Source organism: Vulpes lagopus, chromosome 8 (genome assembly GCF_018345385.1).
Source record: "Vulpes lagopus strain Blue_001 chromosome 8, ASM1834538v1, whole genome shotgun sequence".
Lineage (NCBI taxonomy): Eukaryota > Metazoa > Chordata > Mammalia > Carnivora > Canidae > Vulpes > Vulpes lagopus.
In genome coordinates, this window is record NC_054831.1 from 410,048 (window position 1) to 429,126 (window position 19,079).

General features: G+C 54.0%; 1 protein-coding gene across 2 annotated transcripts in view; it reads left to right on the plus strand.

Moving 5' to 3' along the window:
- The window catches only part of LOC121497294 (high density lipoprotein binding protein), a 69,896-nt gene that overhangs the window by 45,954 nt on the left and 4,863 nt on the right, over positions 1 to 19,079 (plus strand). For both annotated transcript variants that reach the window (XM_041766714.1, XM_041766715.1), the window contains exons 8-23: positions 12 to 218; positions 388 to 495; positions 1,708 to 1,812; positions 2,177 to 2,255; positions 5,349 to 5,488; positions 7,025 to 7,129; positions 7,257 to 7,370; positions 8,211 to 8,297; positions 8,437 to 8,568; positions 11,153 to 11,371; positions 13,803 to 14,024; positions 14,101 to 14,319; positions 15,043 to 15,181; positions 16,726 to 16,880; positions 17,934 to 18,038; positions 18,215 to 18,349. In XM_041766714.1, the coding sequence (XP_041622648.1) occupies positions 12 to 218; positions 388 to 495; positions 1,708 to 1,812; positions 2,177 to 2,255; positions 5,349 to 5,488; positions 7,025 to 7,129; positions 7,257 to 7,370; positions 8,211 to 8,297; positions 8,437 to 8,568; positions 11,153 to 11,371; positions 13,803 to 14,024; positions 14,101 to 14,319; positions 15,043 to 15,181; positions 16,726 to 16,880; positions 17,934 to 18,038; positions 18,215 to 18,349 (2,271 nt within the window). The remainder of the gene's footprint in view (positions 1 to 11; positions 219 to 387; positions 496 to 1,707; positions 1,813 to 2,176; positions 2,256 to 5,348; positions 5,489 to 7,024; positions 7,130 to 7,256; positions 7,371 to 8,210; positions 8,298 to 8,436; positions 8,569 to 11,152; positions 11,372 to 13,802; positions 14,025 to 14,100; positions 14,320 to 15,042; positions 15,182 to 16,725; positions 16,881 to 17,933; positions 18,039 to 18,214; positions 18,350 to 19,079) is intronic.

Here is a 19,079-nt window from a genome sequence, read left to right on the forward strand (position 1 = left end):
CTCTTACTTAGAAAAAGAAGACCACCACCATCGCTGTGGAGGTGAAGAAATCCCAGCACAAGTATGTCATCGGGCCCAAAGGCAATTCGTTACAGGAGATCCTGGAAAGAACAGGAGTTTCGGTGGAGATCCCACCCTCAGATAGCGTCTCGGAGACTGTGATACTGCGAGGCGAGCCTGAAAAGCTAGGGCAGGCCCTGACTGAAGTCTATGCCAAGGTAACTGCTCCAGGAGTGGGTCCCAGCTCTGCGTGAAGGGCCGGACTCCTTACTTGCCCTTCTGGGAGCACTCACACACCTCGGGGTCCTAGCGGGCGGCCCAGCTCTGGGGGACACGTGCACAGAACCGCGACCACGCGGCCCCACCTTCTGCTTCCTGGTTTCCTAGGCCAACAGTTTTACGGTGTCCTCCGTCTCTGCTCCTTCCTGGCTTCACCGATTCATCATTGGCAAGAAAGGGCAGAACCTGGCCAAAATCACTCAGCAGATGCCCAAGGTGAGGAGGCATCGGGACTTAGTTACTGAGTCTTTCTTGCTTTTGTCATCACGTTTCTGATGTTGTTTCTGTTCTGGGCGTGGCACGTTGTGTGTGTGTCACGGTTTCCACAGTGGGCTGAGGAAGATGAAAATGAATTCCTAAAACTACCTCTGCCGTTCTTTCAACCTTCTTAACCAGAGAGTGTGTGTGTTGTTGGGTTTCGTGACTACCCTAGCACTCGTCCCCTTTGTCTGTTAGTTAGGGCAGGGGAACTTCCCGCTAGTTACGGGTACGCAGCTCGTGTGAAGCTGGGAGTTACGGCCTCTTCATGCTTTCCACCTCCGTCCTTGATGCCCTCCCAGTTTTCCAGCAACCACTGCAGCTCCCAGTGAACATGTGTGGGATGGCTGGCCAGAGGACACGTCCGCTGGACTGTCCTCCTACTCACACTCGGTTTCCAAGTGACTTCTTAGTCCTTCCACTTTCCTGGGCTCCGAGCCCTGGTGCTCGCACATGCAGTGGCTTCATGGGGCCACACTCCCTACCACCCTTGTCCCATGTCACTGTCTTGCCTGGTGTGTTACAAAGGAGGACATGGCTGGCCTTGCCCATGGACCACCTTTGGGCAGCTAGCTGTACGCAGATTAAAATTCCATCCCTGATCCTTGTCTCATTTGTTTTGCAAGCAAAGAAGAGTGGCCCCAGGGGGCGCCTGAGTGGTTCATGAACCACTTGTTGATTGCCGATCAGACCTTTGATTTCAGCTCCGGTCTCAGGGTCATGGGATCGAGCCCCGCTTCAGACTGTACCCAGGGTGGGATCTTCTCCCTCCCCCTCTGCCCATTCCCCTAATGGGATGCATGCACATGCACACATACTCTCTCTCTTTAAAAAAAAAATAAAAGAAAATGGCCCCGTAACAGTGGAAGTGGTACAGGGAATGGGGATGACAGTTGGTGCTGATGCGGTTTTATCCTGTGGCACATCATGGAGGATTTCACAGTTCCCATAGCTAGTGAACAGAAGAAGATTAGACCGTAATATTTCGTACCCGAATAACAGGTGTCCCCCCCCAGCTGCCCTCTTCAGCTTTCTGCAGGTCTGTGGACATGCATTTGTATGAAGCAGGGGGGATTGGCCACTGCCTCAGCAAAGCACTCGTGGTTCTCGGAGGGCACTGCCCTGTGCCATGCTGTCTTGACTGTCTCTTCCCTTATTTTGGTGTGGTAGGTTCACATTGAGTTCACAGAGGGTGAGGACAAGATCACCCTGGAAGGCCCCACAGAGGATGTAAACGTGGCTCAGGAACAGATTGAAGCCATGGTCAAAGACCTGGTAAGGTGCCCCTTTGCACGTCCTGGGTGCTGGTGCTGGTGCAGTAGGGACATATGCAGGTTGTCATTGCTTGGCCTGTGAGACGTCACATGGTGGGTGGGCCTGGGGACGACCCCCGCCCCCCCAGGAGTGAATAATGAGTTGTGAAACAGTTCAAGCGGGCGAAGTCGGAAGAGTCATAGGTATAGGAAGTCTTGTTTTAGAGAAGGATCTTCCAGTGGGGCCAGAATGATTGTCTTGGAACAGAGAGACTGCCAGTTAAGTGACAAAAGGGGCAACAGCTGCCAGGTTGCGGACTTTGGTTGTGGACTTTGGTGTGGCCTCGAGAGTTTGTCTGTGGACGCATTGTGTTCTCTCCTTGCAGATCAACCGGATGGACTACGTAGAGATCAACGTGGACCACAAATTCCACAGACACCTCATTGGGAAGAGCGGGGCCAACAGTGAGTGAGGGTGACCGTGGTGGGAGAAAGGCTCATGGTTTCTGACTGGGTGTCCTCGTCTGCCCCTCGGGCTCTGGTTGGTCTGGAGGCAACCTTGACCAGCCTGGTCAGAGGCCACAGTGAAGGCGCCCCAGAGCCTGGTGGGGCGACATCCCTAGTTTTGCCGTCCTACTGGAGTCGCTGTTGAACGCGCCCCTGGCGGGGCTACCCCAGGAGGAGGAAGGGTCCAGGCTCACGTGCGTGTCTCTCGGTGCACAGGAGGGTTCCTTGGGGGCACTTGGGAACACTGCGTCCCCGGTGAGCCCTGTCAGACCAGGAGTGTGAGAGTGGCTTGCTGGAAGCATGCTGAGTGCGTGCTCTACCCAGGTTGAGAGCATTATCTGAGACACACCCAGGGCCCTGCTTGCCTGTGAGGCCAGCCTGCACGCCACGGTGCACTCCCTGTCCGCTGTCTCAGCTGCAGCGGGAGGTAGGTGAGAGGACAGCACACCGTCCAGCCTGCATCCGTCCAGGGGGCAGGGAACCCAGCTGTCTACACAGAATGCCCTGTGACTGGGCCCTCTTTGGTTTTTGCCCAACTTGGTCCCATGTTTGTTCGTAGTAAGTGTAAGCTTGTCAGCTCTGCTGTATTTGGTGTCAGTCTTGAGTTCCTGGCTGCTTTACCCTATGGTAGTGAGAGTCCACAGAAGCTGCTGGCGGTACTTCCTTGCACGCACTGTAGCTTGCTTTTGTTTTTGTTTTAATTAACTGTACGGTGTCTTCCTAAAAGACCATAAGGAAGTGTGGTTCTGAAGTTCATTTCTGGCGTCTGCTCCCTAGGAGTGTGGGGGTTTAGAATAGATCTGTTTTCTGGTTCCACCCCCCTTTCCTTCATGATCTGAAGTCTCCTGCTCGCTTCTGACTCCTTGGCTTTGGCTGTCTCTGCATGTGCTCATGACTCTCCTCGGCAACCCCGGCAGATCTTGGGCAGAGTGCTTCCCTTATTTCCTGGGATGAGGCCTCTCCAGGGAGTGGGGAATGGTTCTCTAACCACAGACCCTGGGCTCTGTCCAAAAGTGGCAGAAAAAGGGTTTCTCATTCCACTTGTTTTGCAAAGACAGTGAAGTACTTGATTTGGATCTGGGCTGATAGTGGACTTTCTCTAGGCAGCAGTATGGCCTCCATGGAGTTAAGTAAATATAAAGTTAACGTAAAGCCTTGTGATTTTCAGTGGTTTTATTTTTGGTTTTTGAGAGTAGTTTTGTGACTTGAGAATAGTGGTTCAGTTCCCAAACGTGTTGCCACATTAGAAACACCTGGGATCTTTATCAGTGGAACAGAATAGAGAACCCAGAAATAGGCCCTCAACTCTATGGTCAACTCGTCAGGAAAGAACATCCAGTGGGGCAAAAACGGTCTCTTCAACAAATGGTGTTGGGAGAATTCAGTCACATGCAGAAGAATGAAACTGGACCACTTCCTGATGCATACACAACAGGAAACCATCAAAATTCTAGAGGAAAACATAGGCAGGCACCTCTCTGACCTCAGCCACAGCACCTTCTTGCTAGACACGTCTCCAAAGACAAGGGAAACAGGCAAAAATGAACTATTGGGACTTCATTAAGGTAAAAAGCTTCTGCAGCAAAGGAAACCGTGGACAAAACCCAGAGGCAGCCTGCGGAACAGGAGAAGATATTTGCAAATGACACATCTTTGATAAAGGGCCGGTATCCAAGATCTTCATAGAACTGACCAAACTCAACACCCAAAAACCAAGCAATCCCGTCAAGAAATGGGCAGAAGACATGAACAGACATTTCTCCAAAGCAGACCTGCACATGGCCAACAGACACACGAAACAGTGTTCCACATCACTGGGCATCAGGGAAATACACATCAGAACCACCGTGAAATACCACCTCACACGAGTGAGAATGGCTAAAACTAAGACGGGAAACAAGTGTTAGGGAGGATGCAGAGAAAGGGGAGCCTTCTTATGCTGTGGGTGGGAACGCAAGCTGGTGCAGCCATTCTGGAGAACAGTGTGCGGAAGTTCCTCAAAGAGTTGAAAATAGAGCTACCCTATGACCCAATCGCACTGCTGGGGGTTTACCCCAAAGATATAGATGCAGTGAAATGCCGGGACACCTGCCCTCCCACGTTCATAGCAGCAATGTCCAGAATAGCCACGCTGGAAGGAGCCACGATGTCCCTCAGCAGTTGAAGGGATAAAGGAGATGTGGTTTATATATGATGGAATATCACTCAGCCATTAGAAAGGATGAATACCCACCATTTGGTTCGACGTGGATGGAACTGCTGGAGGGTATCATGCTGAGTGACATACATCAGAGAAAGTTACATGATCTCACTCATATTTGGAATTTAGGAAGCCAAACAGGAGCATAGAGGAAGGGAGGAAAAATAAAGACGAAATCAGAGACGGAGGCAAACCATGGGAGACCCTTAATCATAGGAAACATACTGACGGTCACTGGAGGGAGGGGGTGGGGGGACACGGTCACTGGGGGATGGGCATTAGGAGGGCATGTGATGGGATGAGCACTTGGGTGTCCTATAAGACCGATGAATCACTGACCTCTAGCTCTGAAATTAATATCTGTATGTTAATTCAAATTTTAAAAAGCTTTCTAATACTTTCTCTACTGATGAAAAAGGTAGTATCAGTGAATAATTCTTTGATGTCCTATAATGAAATGTGTCAACTACATGTGTTATTTCCCAGGTGATCAGTACATGAGTAAAAGATCCAAAGGAAAAAAAAAAAAGAAGAAAGAAATATCTGTGATCTTTTAAGTATTTTAAAGCCCCCACCATACCCCAGACTAGCTAAGCCCCCCACACTGAGGGGTCCTCACCATCCACCGCAGGATAATGTCAGGGTGACACTGGTGTGGTTGATCCAGGTGGAGACCATAAGCAGCTCATTTGAGAGAATCAAAAGTCTTGCTGTTGAGGCCTAATCACCCTCTGCTTGTGGGGTGACTGGTAGGGTTGTTTGGGGTTCAGCCCTGTTCTGTTAGGTTGTTAGTCAGTGGTGGAACACAGTAGAAACTGAGTCCAAAATGTGTTTCTTTTTATATTCTTCAGTAAACAGAATCAAAGACCAGTACAAGGTGTCGGTGCGCATCCCTCCTGACAGTGAGAAGAGCAACCTGATTCGCATCGAGGGGGACCCACAGGGTGTGCAGCAGGCCAAGCGGGAGCTGCTGGAGCTCGCCTCTCGAATGGTAAGACGTGTGGCCGGGTCCTGCTGGGAAGGAGTGTGCATACCTCTCTCTGTTGGGTGCATCTGTGGAGTAGCATTATTTTCACCCCCGGTTCTCAAGAATGGGTCTCACGCGGGGAGTGTCTCTAACTCGCTGGGGCCCAGGTGCTATACAGAGGGAGGGTGGGGGGTGTTCAGCCTTGGCCCAACCCGAGTCTGTGATGCTTGAAGTGCCAATTCTTAAAACTACCCAGGAGACTCCCATGTGCAGCTAAGGTTAAAAATCCCGGCTGTGTGGTTGTCTGCAGCTCTGGGGGTGGAGATGGGTGGGCCTTGCCTCTGCTGCCAGACTGAAGCACTCCACTCCCCTGGGCTAAGCTGCCCACACTGCTGTGCCTTTCGTGATTGTGTGACTCAGGCGCAGATCACGAGCGGTGACTCTCTACTTGGGCTGCATGTAAGGGTCTCAGGGGCGCCTTTCAGAATCCAGAGGAGTTACATGCTGCCCGAGTGACTGTAGCTTAGCGTAGACTTGTGCAGAGTATCAGGAAAGCCTCGGGCAGGGCAGGGCAAGGCACGTGCTTCTTGGGGCAAGGAGCGAGGCCCTTGTGTCTGCTGCCACCTTTTCACCACCTGACACAGGTGCCCAAGCCTGGAGCTGCTCCTCAAGGCCCCCTTTTTGTTTGTTTGTTTGTTTGTTTTTTAATTCTGTTTATTTCTCCATGAGAGGCAGAGAGAGACACACACAGGCAGAGGGTGAAGCGGGCTCCCTGCAGGGAGCCTGATGTGGGACTCGATCCAGGCATTCCAGGATCACACCCTGAGCCGAAGCCCAACTGCTGAGCCACCCAGGCGTCCCAAGGCCCCCTTTTGACAGTGACAGAGGCTTTTCCCTGTGCTCCGCTGCAGGCCAGTGCAGGTGGCCTGCCTCCATTGTCTGGCCAGAGCCCCTTGGTCTGGAGTGTCCTGCACCTATGTTGGATTACTGAACCCTTATTGCTCTGTCAGCCTGGTGCCAGTCTTTTTTTTTTTTTTTTTTTTTTTTTTGCCTGGTGCCAGTCTAATCCAGGATCTCCTGAATCCTTTCACGTGGTTGGCTTGTAGTGTTTTTTGCTTTAAGCCAGGTCTGTTTATTCCTTTGTAGGTCTTGTGACATTTTAGTGAGACCTGGAGGAGGGTGAGAACCATGCAAGTTTAGTGCCTGGTGTTCAATTAGTCTTTCTTAAGCATCCACACAGAGCAGTGGTCTGAACCACACTGTGTGGAGCAAGGATCACTGCCTGTTCTGTGAGTATTAGGTCTCAAGGTCTCTTGTTCTTGTCAACACAGAAGCACTAGGTGAGCTGCTGGGGTGTTGAAGGCTACTTGCTGTAGCACTTTCAGTTGAAGAGTCGGTCCTATGCTTAGTTGTTGAATTGCACCTCATTCAGGAGAATAACGCCCAGCCTGTTTTGTTGGGGAAACAGGTGTCCTCTAGTGGGTGCTCTCCCCTAGCTGGTGACCCCGGGCTCCCGGGAGCTCCTCGCTCTAATGTCATATACTTCAATTTTGTTTTCAGGAAAACGAGCGCACCAAGGACCTGATCATTGAGCAGAGATTCCATCGCACAATCATTGGGCAGAAGGGTGAACGGATCCGTGAAATTCGTGACAAATTCCCAGAGGTAAAGATCTCCCGGTGGAATTCTTCAGGCCCTCTAGGGGGGATTGATTGGCACTTGGAGAGATTCAGGATTTTGAAATCTCGTCGCTACCAGTAACCGAAGTTGAATCTGTGATGGTTTTTTGCAGGTTATCATCAACTTTCCAGACCCAGCACAAAAAAGTGATATTGTTCAACTCAGAGGGCCCAAGAATGAGGTGGAAAAATGCACAAAATACATGCAGAAGATGGTGGCAGATCTGGTAGGGGGATGTTTTCCATCCTCTGTTGTGATGGCGTTACCGGTGGCAGAGAGGCATGGGGCTCGTGTCCCATCAGAACCCCTGCTGCAGGGAGCACACTGGGGCACTGCAGTGGTCTGCCGTCGACGTAGTGGCGCCATCCCTCTTTACCCCAGGTGTTTAGACTGGCAGAAACTGTTAGGACTTGAGTGTGCCGTGGAATTAAAGCAGGGTGCCGGGTTCCTTGTTTCCTCGAGGGCTCTTCAGCCATCTGGATAAATTGTCCCACCCGGTCAGGAGGGGGATTTGCATAGGCAGTGTGGAGAGCCATTCGTTGATTTGTTACCTTCTTAAGAAGCTGGGATGGGAACAAGCAGTTTGCAAAGTGCTGAGGGTGGTTGTGGATGAGAAGGCTGCAGATGGGCTCATGCTTCTGTGGTTTCTCGTGGGGCTCTGGCCGAGCTCACAACTGCCCCAGAGCGGTGAGGTCTGTGTGCCACCTCGATGCGTGTAGTGGGCTCACTTGTCTCAGCATGGTGGCCAGGACCCCCTCCTACCCAGATGTCAGGTGGGCACTGGCACGTTCTAACCCACTGCTTCTGGGTTACGGAGCTTGCGTTGAGCCGGTGGCAGGTTCCATTGGGAGCCGCTTTTTATTAAGGTGGCTTGGCGTCAGTCGACAGCGGCCCGCCAGGTTAGCTAGTTGTCGGGTAAGCTGTCCTCCCGTGGGAAGGTCAGAGGTCCTAGTGGGAGACAAGCGTGTGTGTTCTAATAGCGAGTCCTGTCCTACTCCCTCCCGAATGAAGGGACACTTCGCTGACCAGCATGATGGCTAATTGTGTCACCTCTTTTGTTTTTAAGGTGGAAAATAGCTATTCAATTTCTGTTCCGATCTTCAAACAATTTCACAAGAACATCATTGGGAAAGGAGGCGCAAACATTAAGAAGGTGACCCCTGAATCCTGGCTCCCTTCGCCCTGTGCCATTCTGGCTCAGCATCGCAGGAGGGGAGCCTTACTTTCCAGCCCTGGGCTCCCAGGTGTCTCAGCTGGGAAGCCGCTTCTCATGATTCTTTGTCTCCTTGTAGATTCGGGAAGAAAGCAACACTAAGATTGACCTTCCAGCTGAGAACAGCAATTCAGAGACCATTATCATCACAGGCAAGCGGGCCAACTGTGAGGCCGCCCGGAGCCGCATCCTGTCCATCCAAAAAGACCTGGTAATGGGGTGTTGGGTGACGGGGCACACACCGGGCTCCCCGGCCCCCGAGGTCATAGCATGGGGTTCAGGCAGGCAGGGTGGGGGAGGCCAGCTCTCCCCACGGCAGTGCCAGGCCCGTGGTGGTGCTCACTACCAGGCCTGAGCAGTAGCACTGCATGTGGGTGCTTGGAAGTCATCTGGTCCGCAAGGTAGAACAGTAAATTTCTTTTCAATTTTTGAAAAATTAATGTGCAAGGAACTGCATGTTTACTAACGTGTGTAGCTGGACAAGTTTTGACATATGTTGTACCTCCATGGGCTCTCCGTAGTCCAGCTAGTGAGCACATCCCCCACCCGGAGATGGCCTCCTGCCCCTTCGGTACCCCCCTCTGTCCTGCCCCCCCCCCCCCCCCCCCCGCCTGTCCAATCCTTCATCTTTTTATCTTTTTTCTGCCATGGGGGATTAGGTCCAGCTGCCTGCATCGTTGTACAGAAGAAATCGTGGCGTTTCCTCTCGGAGCTCTAGGTGCTTTCACCTGGAGAAGTGTTGGGATGCGTCTGTGTTGTCTTGTGTGTCTGTACTGTTTTGTTTCATCGCTGGGTGATAGGTCCCTATGTGGACATACCACGTTGCTTTTCGTCTAAGACTTATAGGTTTTCTTTCTAGAGACTTTTATTTACGACATCAAGGTTTTTAGCATAGAATTTTTCATAATACTCCCCAGATTGTGCTTTCACTATGGTGAGGTCTTTCATGTTCTTGATATAGATAACTTACGTCATTATAAAATTACCTTTTTCTACTACTGGTAGTGGTCTTTGCTCTGAGATACACTTTTTGTCATTAAAGTAGGTTTCTTTTAGGCATCTTGCTTTTTTTATTCAATCTGATAATTTCTGCTTTTTAAAGACCTTATTTATTAGTGAGTGGGAGGAGGAGCAGTGGGAAAGGGACAAGCCGACTCTGCTGAACACAATGCCCCACGCAGGGCTTGATCTCATGATCCTAAGATCATGACCTGAGCCAAAATCAACACTGAGACCTTAACCTACTGAGCTACCCAGGCGCCCCAGTCTCTGCCTTTTATTTATTTATTTATTTATTTATTTTAATTTATTATAGTCAGAGAGAGAGAGGCACAGACACAGGCAGAGGGAGAAGCAGGCTCCATGCACCGGGAGCCCGATGTGGGATTCGATCCCGGGTCTCCAGGATCACGCCCTGGGCCAAATACAGGCACTAAACCGCTGCGCCACCCAGGGATCCCAGTCTCTGCCTTTTAAATAGAGGCGTTTGCATTTAATTACATTAGTAATTCTTCATATCATGTGTTATGTGATACAGGTTTCACTACATATATGTAGTAAGTGTGGTTAAATGTCAGTTTTTTAGCTTTTCAAACCGTGGAAAATGTAACAAAATTTACCACCTTAGTGTACACCGAGGGGCATCAAATGCATTCACTGTTGTGTGATCGTCACCATCATCTCCAGCACGTTCGCATCTCCTCAAGCAGAAAATGTACATGTAAACACCTCCCCAACCCACTGGTCACCTTGACGTGGTAGTTTCATGGAGCTGGGTTTTGGTGCACCATCTTGCATTTGTTTTCTATTTGTTCCATCTACTTTGCTCTCTTTTTCTGCCTGCTTTAGGATTTAATACGATAATCTTATTCCTTTTATCTCCTTTTTTGGCTTATTGGATGTGGCTTTTATTGTAATGATCGTATTAGGGTTTCTCGTGTCTATCCTCCCCCTAGACCCTGTCTCCAAGTGACTGTGCTGGTTGCAGGGCAGCCTGAGAGGCTGCAAGCCCTATGCCCTCACCCCCACACGTCCCCTTCATCACCCAAGTCTCTCTGTCTGCATCCCCAGCCTCCAGGCCCCACAGCGCATTGCTGCTTCACACTGGCTGCTTGCACTCAGTATAAAGTAGTAAGTGGGGTCATGCAATCACAGTGTGTTTAGCTTTGTAACAAAGTGCTAGACCGTCTTCCAGTGAGACTGTGCCTTTGAAATACTTTGTTCCTTTTCGGGCTTGCTCTTAAGACACGTGAGGTGTGGGGGTCACAGCAGTGCCTGGTTTTGGGCATCCCTGCCCACCCCCAAGGTGAGGCCCTCCTGCTCCCAGTGGCTCAGTGTCGACGGTGCTGTGCCCTGGGGTCCCTTCTCCCGTGTTGCCAGGCTCTTCCCACGCACAGGTCAGCCTGGGAGCAGTCTTCTACTCCCGGGGCTTCTGCCAGCCTGGTCTCGCCAGGCCATCAGGTCCCCTTGCTTGCTTCCTGTCCCCGGTGTCAACACCCCTGGTTCTCATGGAGGGTAAATCTGCTCCCTGTTGTTTTCACCTTAATGGAGGCAGGGTTTTAATAGGAGAGGTTCACGATCCGTGGGCATCTGGGTGGTGTCTCCTTGGGCACTGAGAGGACTAAAGAAGTGAAGCTGCTCCCTGGTGGGACCTGGAGACTTTCCTTGTATGCGGTGTGAACCACTTGTGCCCCCAGCCCACGTCCACCCACACACGTGCCCACAAGGGCTCCAGGCCCCTCTGCATGGGCGTGCCATCCCGTGTCCCACGCCTCACGGACTGTGTGTCCTTTCAGGCCAACATAGCCGAGCTGGAGGTCTCGATTCCTGCCAAGCTGCATAACTCCCTCATCGGCACCAAGGGCCGCTTGATCCGCTCCATCATGGAGGAGTGCGGCGGGGTGCACATTCACTTCCCTGTGGAGGGCTCGGGAAGTGACACGGTTGTCATCAGGGGCCCCGCCTCGGACGTGGAGAAGGCCAAGAAGCAGCTCCTGCACCTGGCCGAGGAAAAGGTGAGCCTCATGCCTGGGGGCGGTGACGCTGTGTCTGTCCCTTGTTAGAAATCCTTGCCTTGTCCTGGTGGCAGGTCAGGAAATTGCTTCAGATCCCTTTTTGTGTCTTTGATTTTGCTGCTGCAGAACAGAGGGCCTTGGCAGGTCGAATGCCTACCTAATGTGATAGGGAAAACTTGTTTGGCTTACGGGGTTTTGTTTTGTTAACGTTTTATTATTATGAGAGCGAGCGAGAGCTCACAAGCAGGGGGAGAGGGAGGGGCAGGCTCCGACTCCCCCCCCCCCCCCCCCCAGAGCGGGGAGTCCAATGTGGGACTCGATCCCAGGCCCCAGAGATAATGGCCTGAGCTGAAGACAGATGCTTAAACAACTGAGCCACCTAGGCGCCCTTGTTTTTTTTTAAAGTATGGTTTATAGACGCTAAAACTTCCCTTTCCTTGGCATATACACCTGACGTTGGTAAGCATACACAAACTCAGGTGACCACCCCTGCAGTGGCAGTGTTTTGGCCATCACCCCCTAAAATTCTGCATGGAATCACCTTTGCTTCCTTGTCAGGACCCATGTGTGGGTCTGTTTCTGGACTCTGCTGTGTCCCCGAAACGGCACAGGGAGGGGATGGCCGGCAGAGCCCTTCAGAGGACTGGTGCTCTGGCTCTTGTACATCTATGCTTTTCTGTGCGGATTGGGAAGCCAGCTTCACGGTTTCGGGGGGCGGGGGATCCTGCTTGATTTCGGCTGGGACTGTGTTGAATCTAAAGATCAGACTGGGGAGAGTCAACAGCTCAGGAATTCAAGGTTTTCCAGTCTGCTTTCTTCAAGTTAAGTCTTTGATTTTTCATAGGGGTTTTGTAGTTTTCTAGCATGAGGGTCTCGTTCATATTTTGTTTGATTTAAATCCTCAGTTTTGCATTCCATCGCTGTCCTGAATGGTACTTTGTCATTTACTTTAATTTCCGGTTTCTATAGCATGTAGAAACATGTTCGACTTTTTTATATTGGCCTTGTCTTATGCATCTGGGTTAAAGTTCAGTAACCCAGTCACTTTTCAGTTCCAGTAACTTTTTTTGGTAGATTCTTGTGAGTTTTCTGAGTAAAATATATCTTCTCTGATTAGACAGCTGATGTCTCTCTTGCCGACCCGTATGCCTGCAGGTGTGGCCTTACTGTGTTGCCTGGGCCTCTGGCACGGTGGAGCAGCAGCAGGGAGAGGGGACAGCCGTGCCTCGTTGGTGAACTTGGGGGAAAGTGCTCAGTCCACTCACTTGAGTGGGAAGTGAGCTGTGAGTCTCCGTCAGGTTGAGGAAGTTTCCTCTTCTGCCACAAGTTTGCTGAGAGCTCCTGTGGGAACGGGGGTGGGACTTTGTAGGAGCTTCTCTGTATCTGTCCACACGATAGCCTGGTTTCCATTTTTTTAAGCATATGTATTAGATTTTTTTTTTAAGTGTTCTTTGTTTGTTTAACATTTAAGCAAACTTGCGTTTCTGGGATGACCCCACTTGGTTTCGGTGTGCTGTCCTTCATCATGTTGCTGGGCTGGGCTGACGTAGCTCATTAACTGTTTATTTTTTTAATTTTCTTTAGATTTCTATTTATTCATGAGAGACACACACAGGGACAGAGGCAGAGACACAGGCAGAGGGAGAAGCAGGCTCCATGCCAGGACCTCCAGGATCAGGCCCCTTGGGCTGAAGGCAGCGCTAAACCGCTGAGCCACCCGGGCTGCCCCGTTCATTAACTTTTTAATACGCTGCTGTTTGCCAGTGTCTGTGTCTGAAGATGAGTCGATTTTCTCGAGGGTGTTTGGAAAAGCAGCATTTGAAAGATAACAAAATTCATTCGTTTATTATTGTTGAGCATGCTGCAGACCCTCTTTTCTTTTCCTTTGTGTTTCCTCATGCTCGTGGGCCAGGTTGCAGGACACAAGGAAGGAGAGGAAAGGGCGTCGTGTGGGTCTGAGTCAGCCTGGAGGCATGTGTGCTCTTTCTGCTGAATCTGCCGGAGGAGCTGGCATCCTCAAAGGGTGTCATGTCGGGGCCTTTGTTGGGCCCTGGCCTTTTGGTGTCAGATGAGGACCTTGGCTGCCTTGCGTCTCCACATGGCTGGCCTTTGGCTGCGCTGCAGCACGAGCAGGGGAAGAGCTGGACTCGGGGAGGGGCCGGAGTGCCGTGAGCTTAGCCGCTGTGCACATGCGCCCCTCTCCCCAGCACCCCGAGGCTGCACTTGCCGGTCCTCCCTGTGGACGGGAGTGGCCGGCCTGGGCTCTGCGTGCACAAGCTCTGAGCCATCTCGGTGTCTCTGGAAGGCAGAGGGGGCTTTACTTCCCATCTGGGTTTCGGTGAGGCCGTTGTTGTCTGGGCCTCCGTATTCACCTGCTCAGTGTACCAGGCAGGTAGCATCAGGGTGATGTACCCGGGGTTGGTCTCCACAGCAAACCAAGAGCTTCACTGTTGACATCCGCGCGAAGCCAGAATACCACAAGTTCCTCATTGGCAAAGGGGGCGGCAAGATCCGCAAGGTACGTGACAACACTGGAGCCCGCATCATATTCCCGACGGCCGAGGACAAGGACCAGGACCTCATCACCATCATAGGGAAGGAAGACGCTGTCAGGGAGGCCCAGAAGGAGCTGGAGGCCCTCATTCAGAACCTGGTAAGGCCCGTGGAGCCGCGTGGCGGTCCTCAGGCAGGGTCGGCGGGTCCCTTACTCTCCCTGCCCTCTGCCATAGGACAATGTGGTGGAAGACTGCATGCTAGTGGACCCCAAGCACCACCGCCATTTCGTCATCCGGAGAGGCCAGGTCTTGCGGGAGATCGCCGAAGAGTATGGTGGGGTGATGGTGAGCTTCCCGCGCTCTGGCACACAGAGCGATAAAGTCACCCTCAAGGGCGCCAAGGACTGTGTGGAGGCGGCCAAGAAGCGCATCCAGGAGATCATCGAGGACCTGGTAGGTGTCTGGGAGGGTGGCGGGGCTCTTGGCCTCAACACCCAGGGGCAAACAGAGGGAGTGGCTGGGGCTCTTGGGTTCTCAGCCTCTGGCCTCTGGCCTCCGGCCTCCGTCTACAGTGATGGGAATACTGCCCCTGAACAGCAGCTTTTTAAAACACGTGTTGGAATCCACTCTGCACGAGGAACCAGTCTCTCCCCGCAAGGGAAGAAGGGAGATGGAGGGGGAGGACCTGTCAGTGAACCCACCTGTTTGGGGTTTTCTACACCAGCCCTGAGGGAGCTTCCCTGTCCTGGCGCCCCCTTGCTGTGGCCTTAGACGTACTTTCCCGACCGTCAAGCCCAGCGCCTCCTCGTGGAGTCACAGCCACAGCAGTCAGGTCACCGGCTCACGTAGCCACCCTTGAGGGGCAGCACCCAACGGTGATGTGTGCCGGGGGGCTCTGTGTCCAGAGACAGGAAAGGGCTGTACTCGCGCTCTGGGTGGCGGCGAGCTTTGCTGCCATTTGCCGACAGTCTCAGTACTTCCTTAGTCTCTGAGCACCAGGAGGCCTCCCGTTGGGTCCTGCCCTGCGCCCCTCCTTGGTCCGCCCTGTCGTTCTGGAGCACTGGAGGTGCCTGTAGAGGACTGAGTGGGTGCAGATGTGACTGGCCCTCAGCCATTAACCTTTGTCTTTATTTTTTCCTTTCTTGCTGTGCCCACCCCACCCCACCCCACCCCCAGGAAGCCCAGGTGACCATAGAATGTGCCATACCCCAGAAGTTTCATCGCTCTGTCATGGGCCCCAAAGGTTCCAGAATCCAGCAGATTACTCGGGACTATAATGTTCAGATTAAGTTCCCAGACAGAGAGGAGAACCCAGGTGGGTCCCAGCGGTGAGCTCTCTGCTGAGTGGGGAAGCAGGTGTGTGCCTGGGCCCCGCCTGGGGCTGCGTCCTGCCCTGTGCTGCAGCGCGGTGGGCCGCGCGGGACTTGTTCCAGAGGTTCTCTAAGGGGTGGGCTCTATCAGCTCCTGCAGGGCGATGGGTGCCCTTCCGGTGTCCACAGGCTCGCAGCTAGTGACCAGGCAAAAGGAGGGCAAAGCCCCAGAGACAGAAGTGGAACCCGCCCCCACCCAGATCCCCCAGAGACAGTGGAACCTGCCCCCACCCCCGACCCCCCACTCAGCCACCGCCTTGAGTTTGGTTCTGAGTTTTCCCACAGGTCCCAAGTAACGTGTGATGTGCTGCTTCCGCTGCAGCTGTCTGTCCCCCTGCACCCCTCCTTGGCAGGCCTCGTGCCTTGTGAGGCAGGCAGCCCCATCGGCCCGAGTGTCGGCTTGGTTCTGTGTGCCCCAGAGATGGGGTGGGGTGGTAGGCAGTCCCGAGGCGACATTCTGAGAGCCGTCTCCCACTCGGTGGCAACCAAGTGTGTCTTTGTTGGCCGGTCACTGTTGACGTGTGTGGTCCAGTTGATGACCATGCGGCCTCCTGGGTCCACTCCACGTGCTCCGTCCTCTCTGGAGCTTGTCGTGGCCATAGAAGCTCCTCTGTTCCCCTGAGTACAGATGCTCTTGGGTACATATGAAGGATATCGCATAGGGTAGAGATCTCAGTATCCAGACTGTGTTCTCTCCCCGTACACCCTTCATACGGTCACTCGTTCTGAGTCATTTGCGTGTACTTTTTTTTTAAGTTTTTTTATTTATTTATTCACGAGAGAGGCAGAGACACAGGCAGAGGGAGAAGCAGGCCCCATGCAGGGAGCCCAACGAGGGACTCCATCCCGGGTCTCCAGGATCACGCCCTGGGCCGAAGGTGGCGCCAAAGCGCTGGGCCACCCGGGCTGCCCCATTTGCGTGTACTTTTAACCCTTGTTTGGGAGAACTGGCACGTGCCTCAGAATCCCATCTGACCGCATGTGATACTGTTCGCGAATTCTGTTGGTGTTGAAATTCTGTCTGGAATGTGTCTGCAGAGCCCAGCCTTCCCCCAGCCGCGTGCAGGACCGATGGCTTAGGCCATTCTCTCTTTTGCTTCCTCGCTCTTGTTCCTAAACCTTGCTTTTGTGTTCAGGTGCACACTGGTCCCCACCAGCCGGCCGCGGCGGCCCATTTCATGTCCCTTCTCTCTCGAGGCTTGCTCTCTCGCTTCCTGGCACCGGAGGCTCCCCTCTTCCCTCCCAGCCTGTGTCACAGGCCCCTCTGTGCAGCCGTGTCCCAACCCTGGGGCTTGGGCTGTAGTCTCTGTGCCCTGCAGACGCACTGGCCACCATGCAGCACACTTCCCCTGTGCCAGCCTCCCAGGAAGCCAGGGTATTCGGGTCTTCCCTCCCCCACCTGCCAGCACGTGGCGGGTGCTCCACAGGTGTTGGCATTGAGCGTGCCGAGTCAGCGCCTTGAGCTGGCCCCCTCCCCCCATCTCCCCAGTTCACAGCGTCGAGCCACCAGTCCAGGAGAACGGTGACGATGCCGGAGACGGGAGGGATGCCAAAGAGGCCGACCCCGGCTCCCCTAGGAGGTGCGACATCATCATCATCTCTGGCCGGAAAGAAAAGTGTGAGGCCGCCAAGGAAGCCCTTGAGGTGGGTGCGACCCGCTGCCCTCGTGGAGGCATGGGCCTGGACCTCGTGTGCTGATGCTGCCCTGAGCACCTGGGCTCGCACTCGGCGGGGCATAGCGCCCGCCACCCACCCCGGGGGGTGTGGACCGGCACGGAACTGACAGGTTTCAGTGACAGCGGGGGTAGTGAGGTCTCCAGCCTCGGTTCCCTTTCCCATAGCGTTGTGACCCCAATCTGGCTCAGGCTTGTGAGGATGAGCAAGTGCTTACCTGAGTGCCACTTAACCTGTTGGGCACTGTTTTAAGTGTTACAGGACCTCAGTGTGGAAGATCGTGCTTATGTGGGGTGGACGGAGGAGCAAAATAATCTGTCGGGCGTCAAGTGATGGTTAAACGGGACTGTGGAAGTGAAGGGTGGGTGGGGGGCGGGAAGCAGTGGGGCCGGAGCGGAGGCAGAACAGGGGAGCCAGTGTCCCCTGCTGTCCCTGCAGCCCACCTGGCTTGGCCACAGGCTGTCCTTGCCGTCGGTGAGGCCGGGAGTCAGGGCCACCTTCAGTGTGTGAGCCCCCTGTTCCCACCCTGGGCCTCAGGGTGCTCTGTGCTTCTTGGAATTGGTTCTGTTTCTGGCTCTGGGCTGCCACGTTTAAGAGCATAGGCTTGGGGCGATGGTCTGAAAGTTTGCTCTGTTGGCATTAATCTTAAATAATGGATTCCCTGGGGTTTTTTCATTTGTTTGTTTGAGAGAGAGCTTGTGTAGGATCGGGGGTGGGGGAGGCAGAAGGGGAGAGAGAACCCCAAGCCGACCCTGCAAGTGTGGAGCCTGCTGCGGGACTCGATCCCAGGACCGAGATCGATACCTGAGCCGAAATCGAGTCCGATGTTAACCAAGTGAGCCGCCCAGGCAGCCCCGCTGGATTCCATGCTCTTTTTTTCTGTTTTCCTTGAGTTAAAACCTGGGGGGCGTCCTGAGCCTGGGTGAGCAGCAGGGAAGGTTCCAGGAAGCTCCCTGTAATTCTCACGGGGTCGCTGTGCTCCGAGCTTGCTTTCAGGCCTGCCCCTGACCGTCTTCCCTGCAGGCGCTGGTTCCTGTCACCATCGAAGTGGAAGTGCCCTTTGACCTTCACCGGTACATCATTGGGCAGAAGGGGAGCGGGATCCGAAAGATGATGGACGAGTTCGAGGTACGGCAGTTTGCGGCTCTTCCTTGGAGCCACGCTGGGAGGGAGCCCTCCGGAGCCCCGCTGGCAGCTGGCACCCTTGGCCGTGTGCCCTGTTCCTGCTCTTAGCGCGGCAGCACGGTGCCCCCCTTTCTTCTCGCGGGACCCTGTCTGCATCAGGTCTGCCCTTGTCCGCGTAGGTGAACATCCACGTGCCGGCGCCGGAACTGCAGTCCGACATCATCGCCATCACCGGCCTCGCCACCAATTTGGACCGGGCTAAGGCTGGGTTGCTGGAGCGCGTGAAGGAGCTGCAGGCCGAGCAGGAAGACCGGGTGGGTGTCTGTCGGCCGCGGGGGCGTCCTCCAGAGCCATGGCCCTCAGCCAGAGCCCCACCAGCACCCTGGTCACGCCGCAGCCGGGTGGCAGGAGGCGCACCTGGCCAGCCTGCCAGGGTTTGCGTCCAGAGGCCTTGCCGTCGGGGGAGCCTTTCTTCAGACGTAGTGTTACGGGCGTGGCACTTTCCTCTTCCGCGGCAGAGTTAGATTTCCTGTTAATTAGCACTCTTTTTTCCAAAGTAAACGTGCCATGTTGTGGTGCCTCCAACCGCACAGGAAAGGTAAGGTTGGAGAGGCCCGGGAGCCGTTGCTGCGAAAGACCCCCAAACGTGAGTGGTGTGGTCCAGGGCGGGCGTCAGCGGGCCCACGTGGACCTGCCCACTGCACGGTTTCCCTGCCCTGAGGAGGGTTTGAGACCCACCTCCCCCCCATAGGGCTGGTGTTTGAAGGGTTTCCTGCGTGGTGCACGGTGAGGCTGGGTGTCGTGACCACCTGAAGCCCTGTCACAGGCGATGCGGGTGACGGGCTCCTGCAGGGCGGACTCCCTGGAGTCGTGAAGGGATGGGGCCCGCACAGCTGCGTGTGTTTCCGACGGTCTCAGCCTCTGGCCTGCTCTTGTTCCCCAGCCTTGAGAGACGCCCCGGAACACTCCCCTACTTACTCCTCAGATCCCTGCTAAACCAGTCCGAAAGTTGAGCTTAGAGCTCGCCGTGTGCCGGCCTTGTCC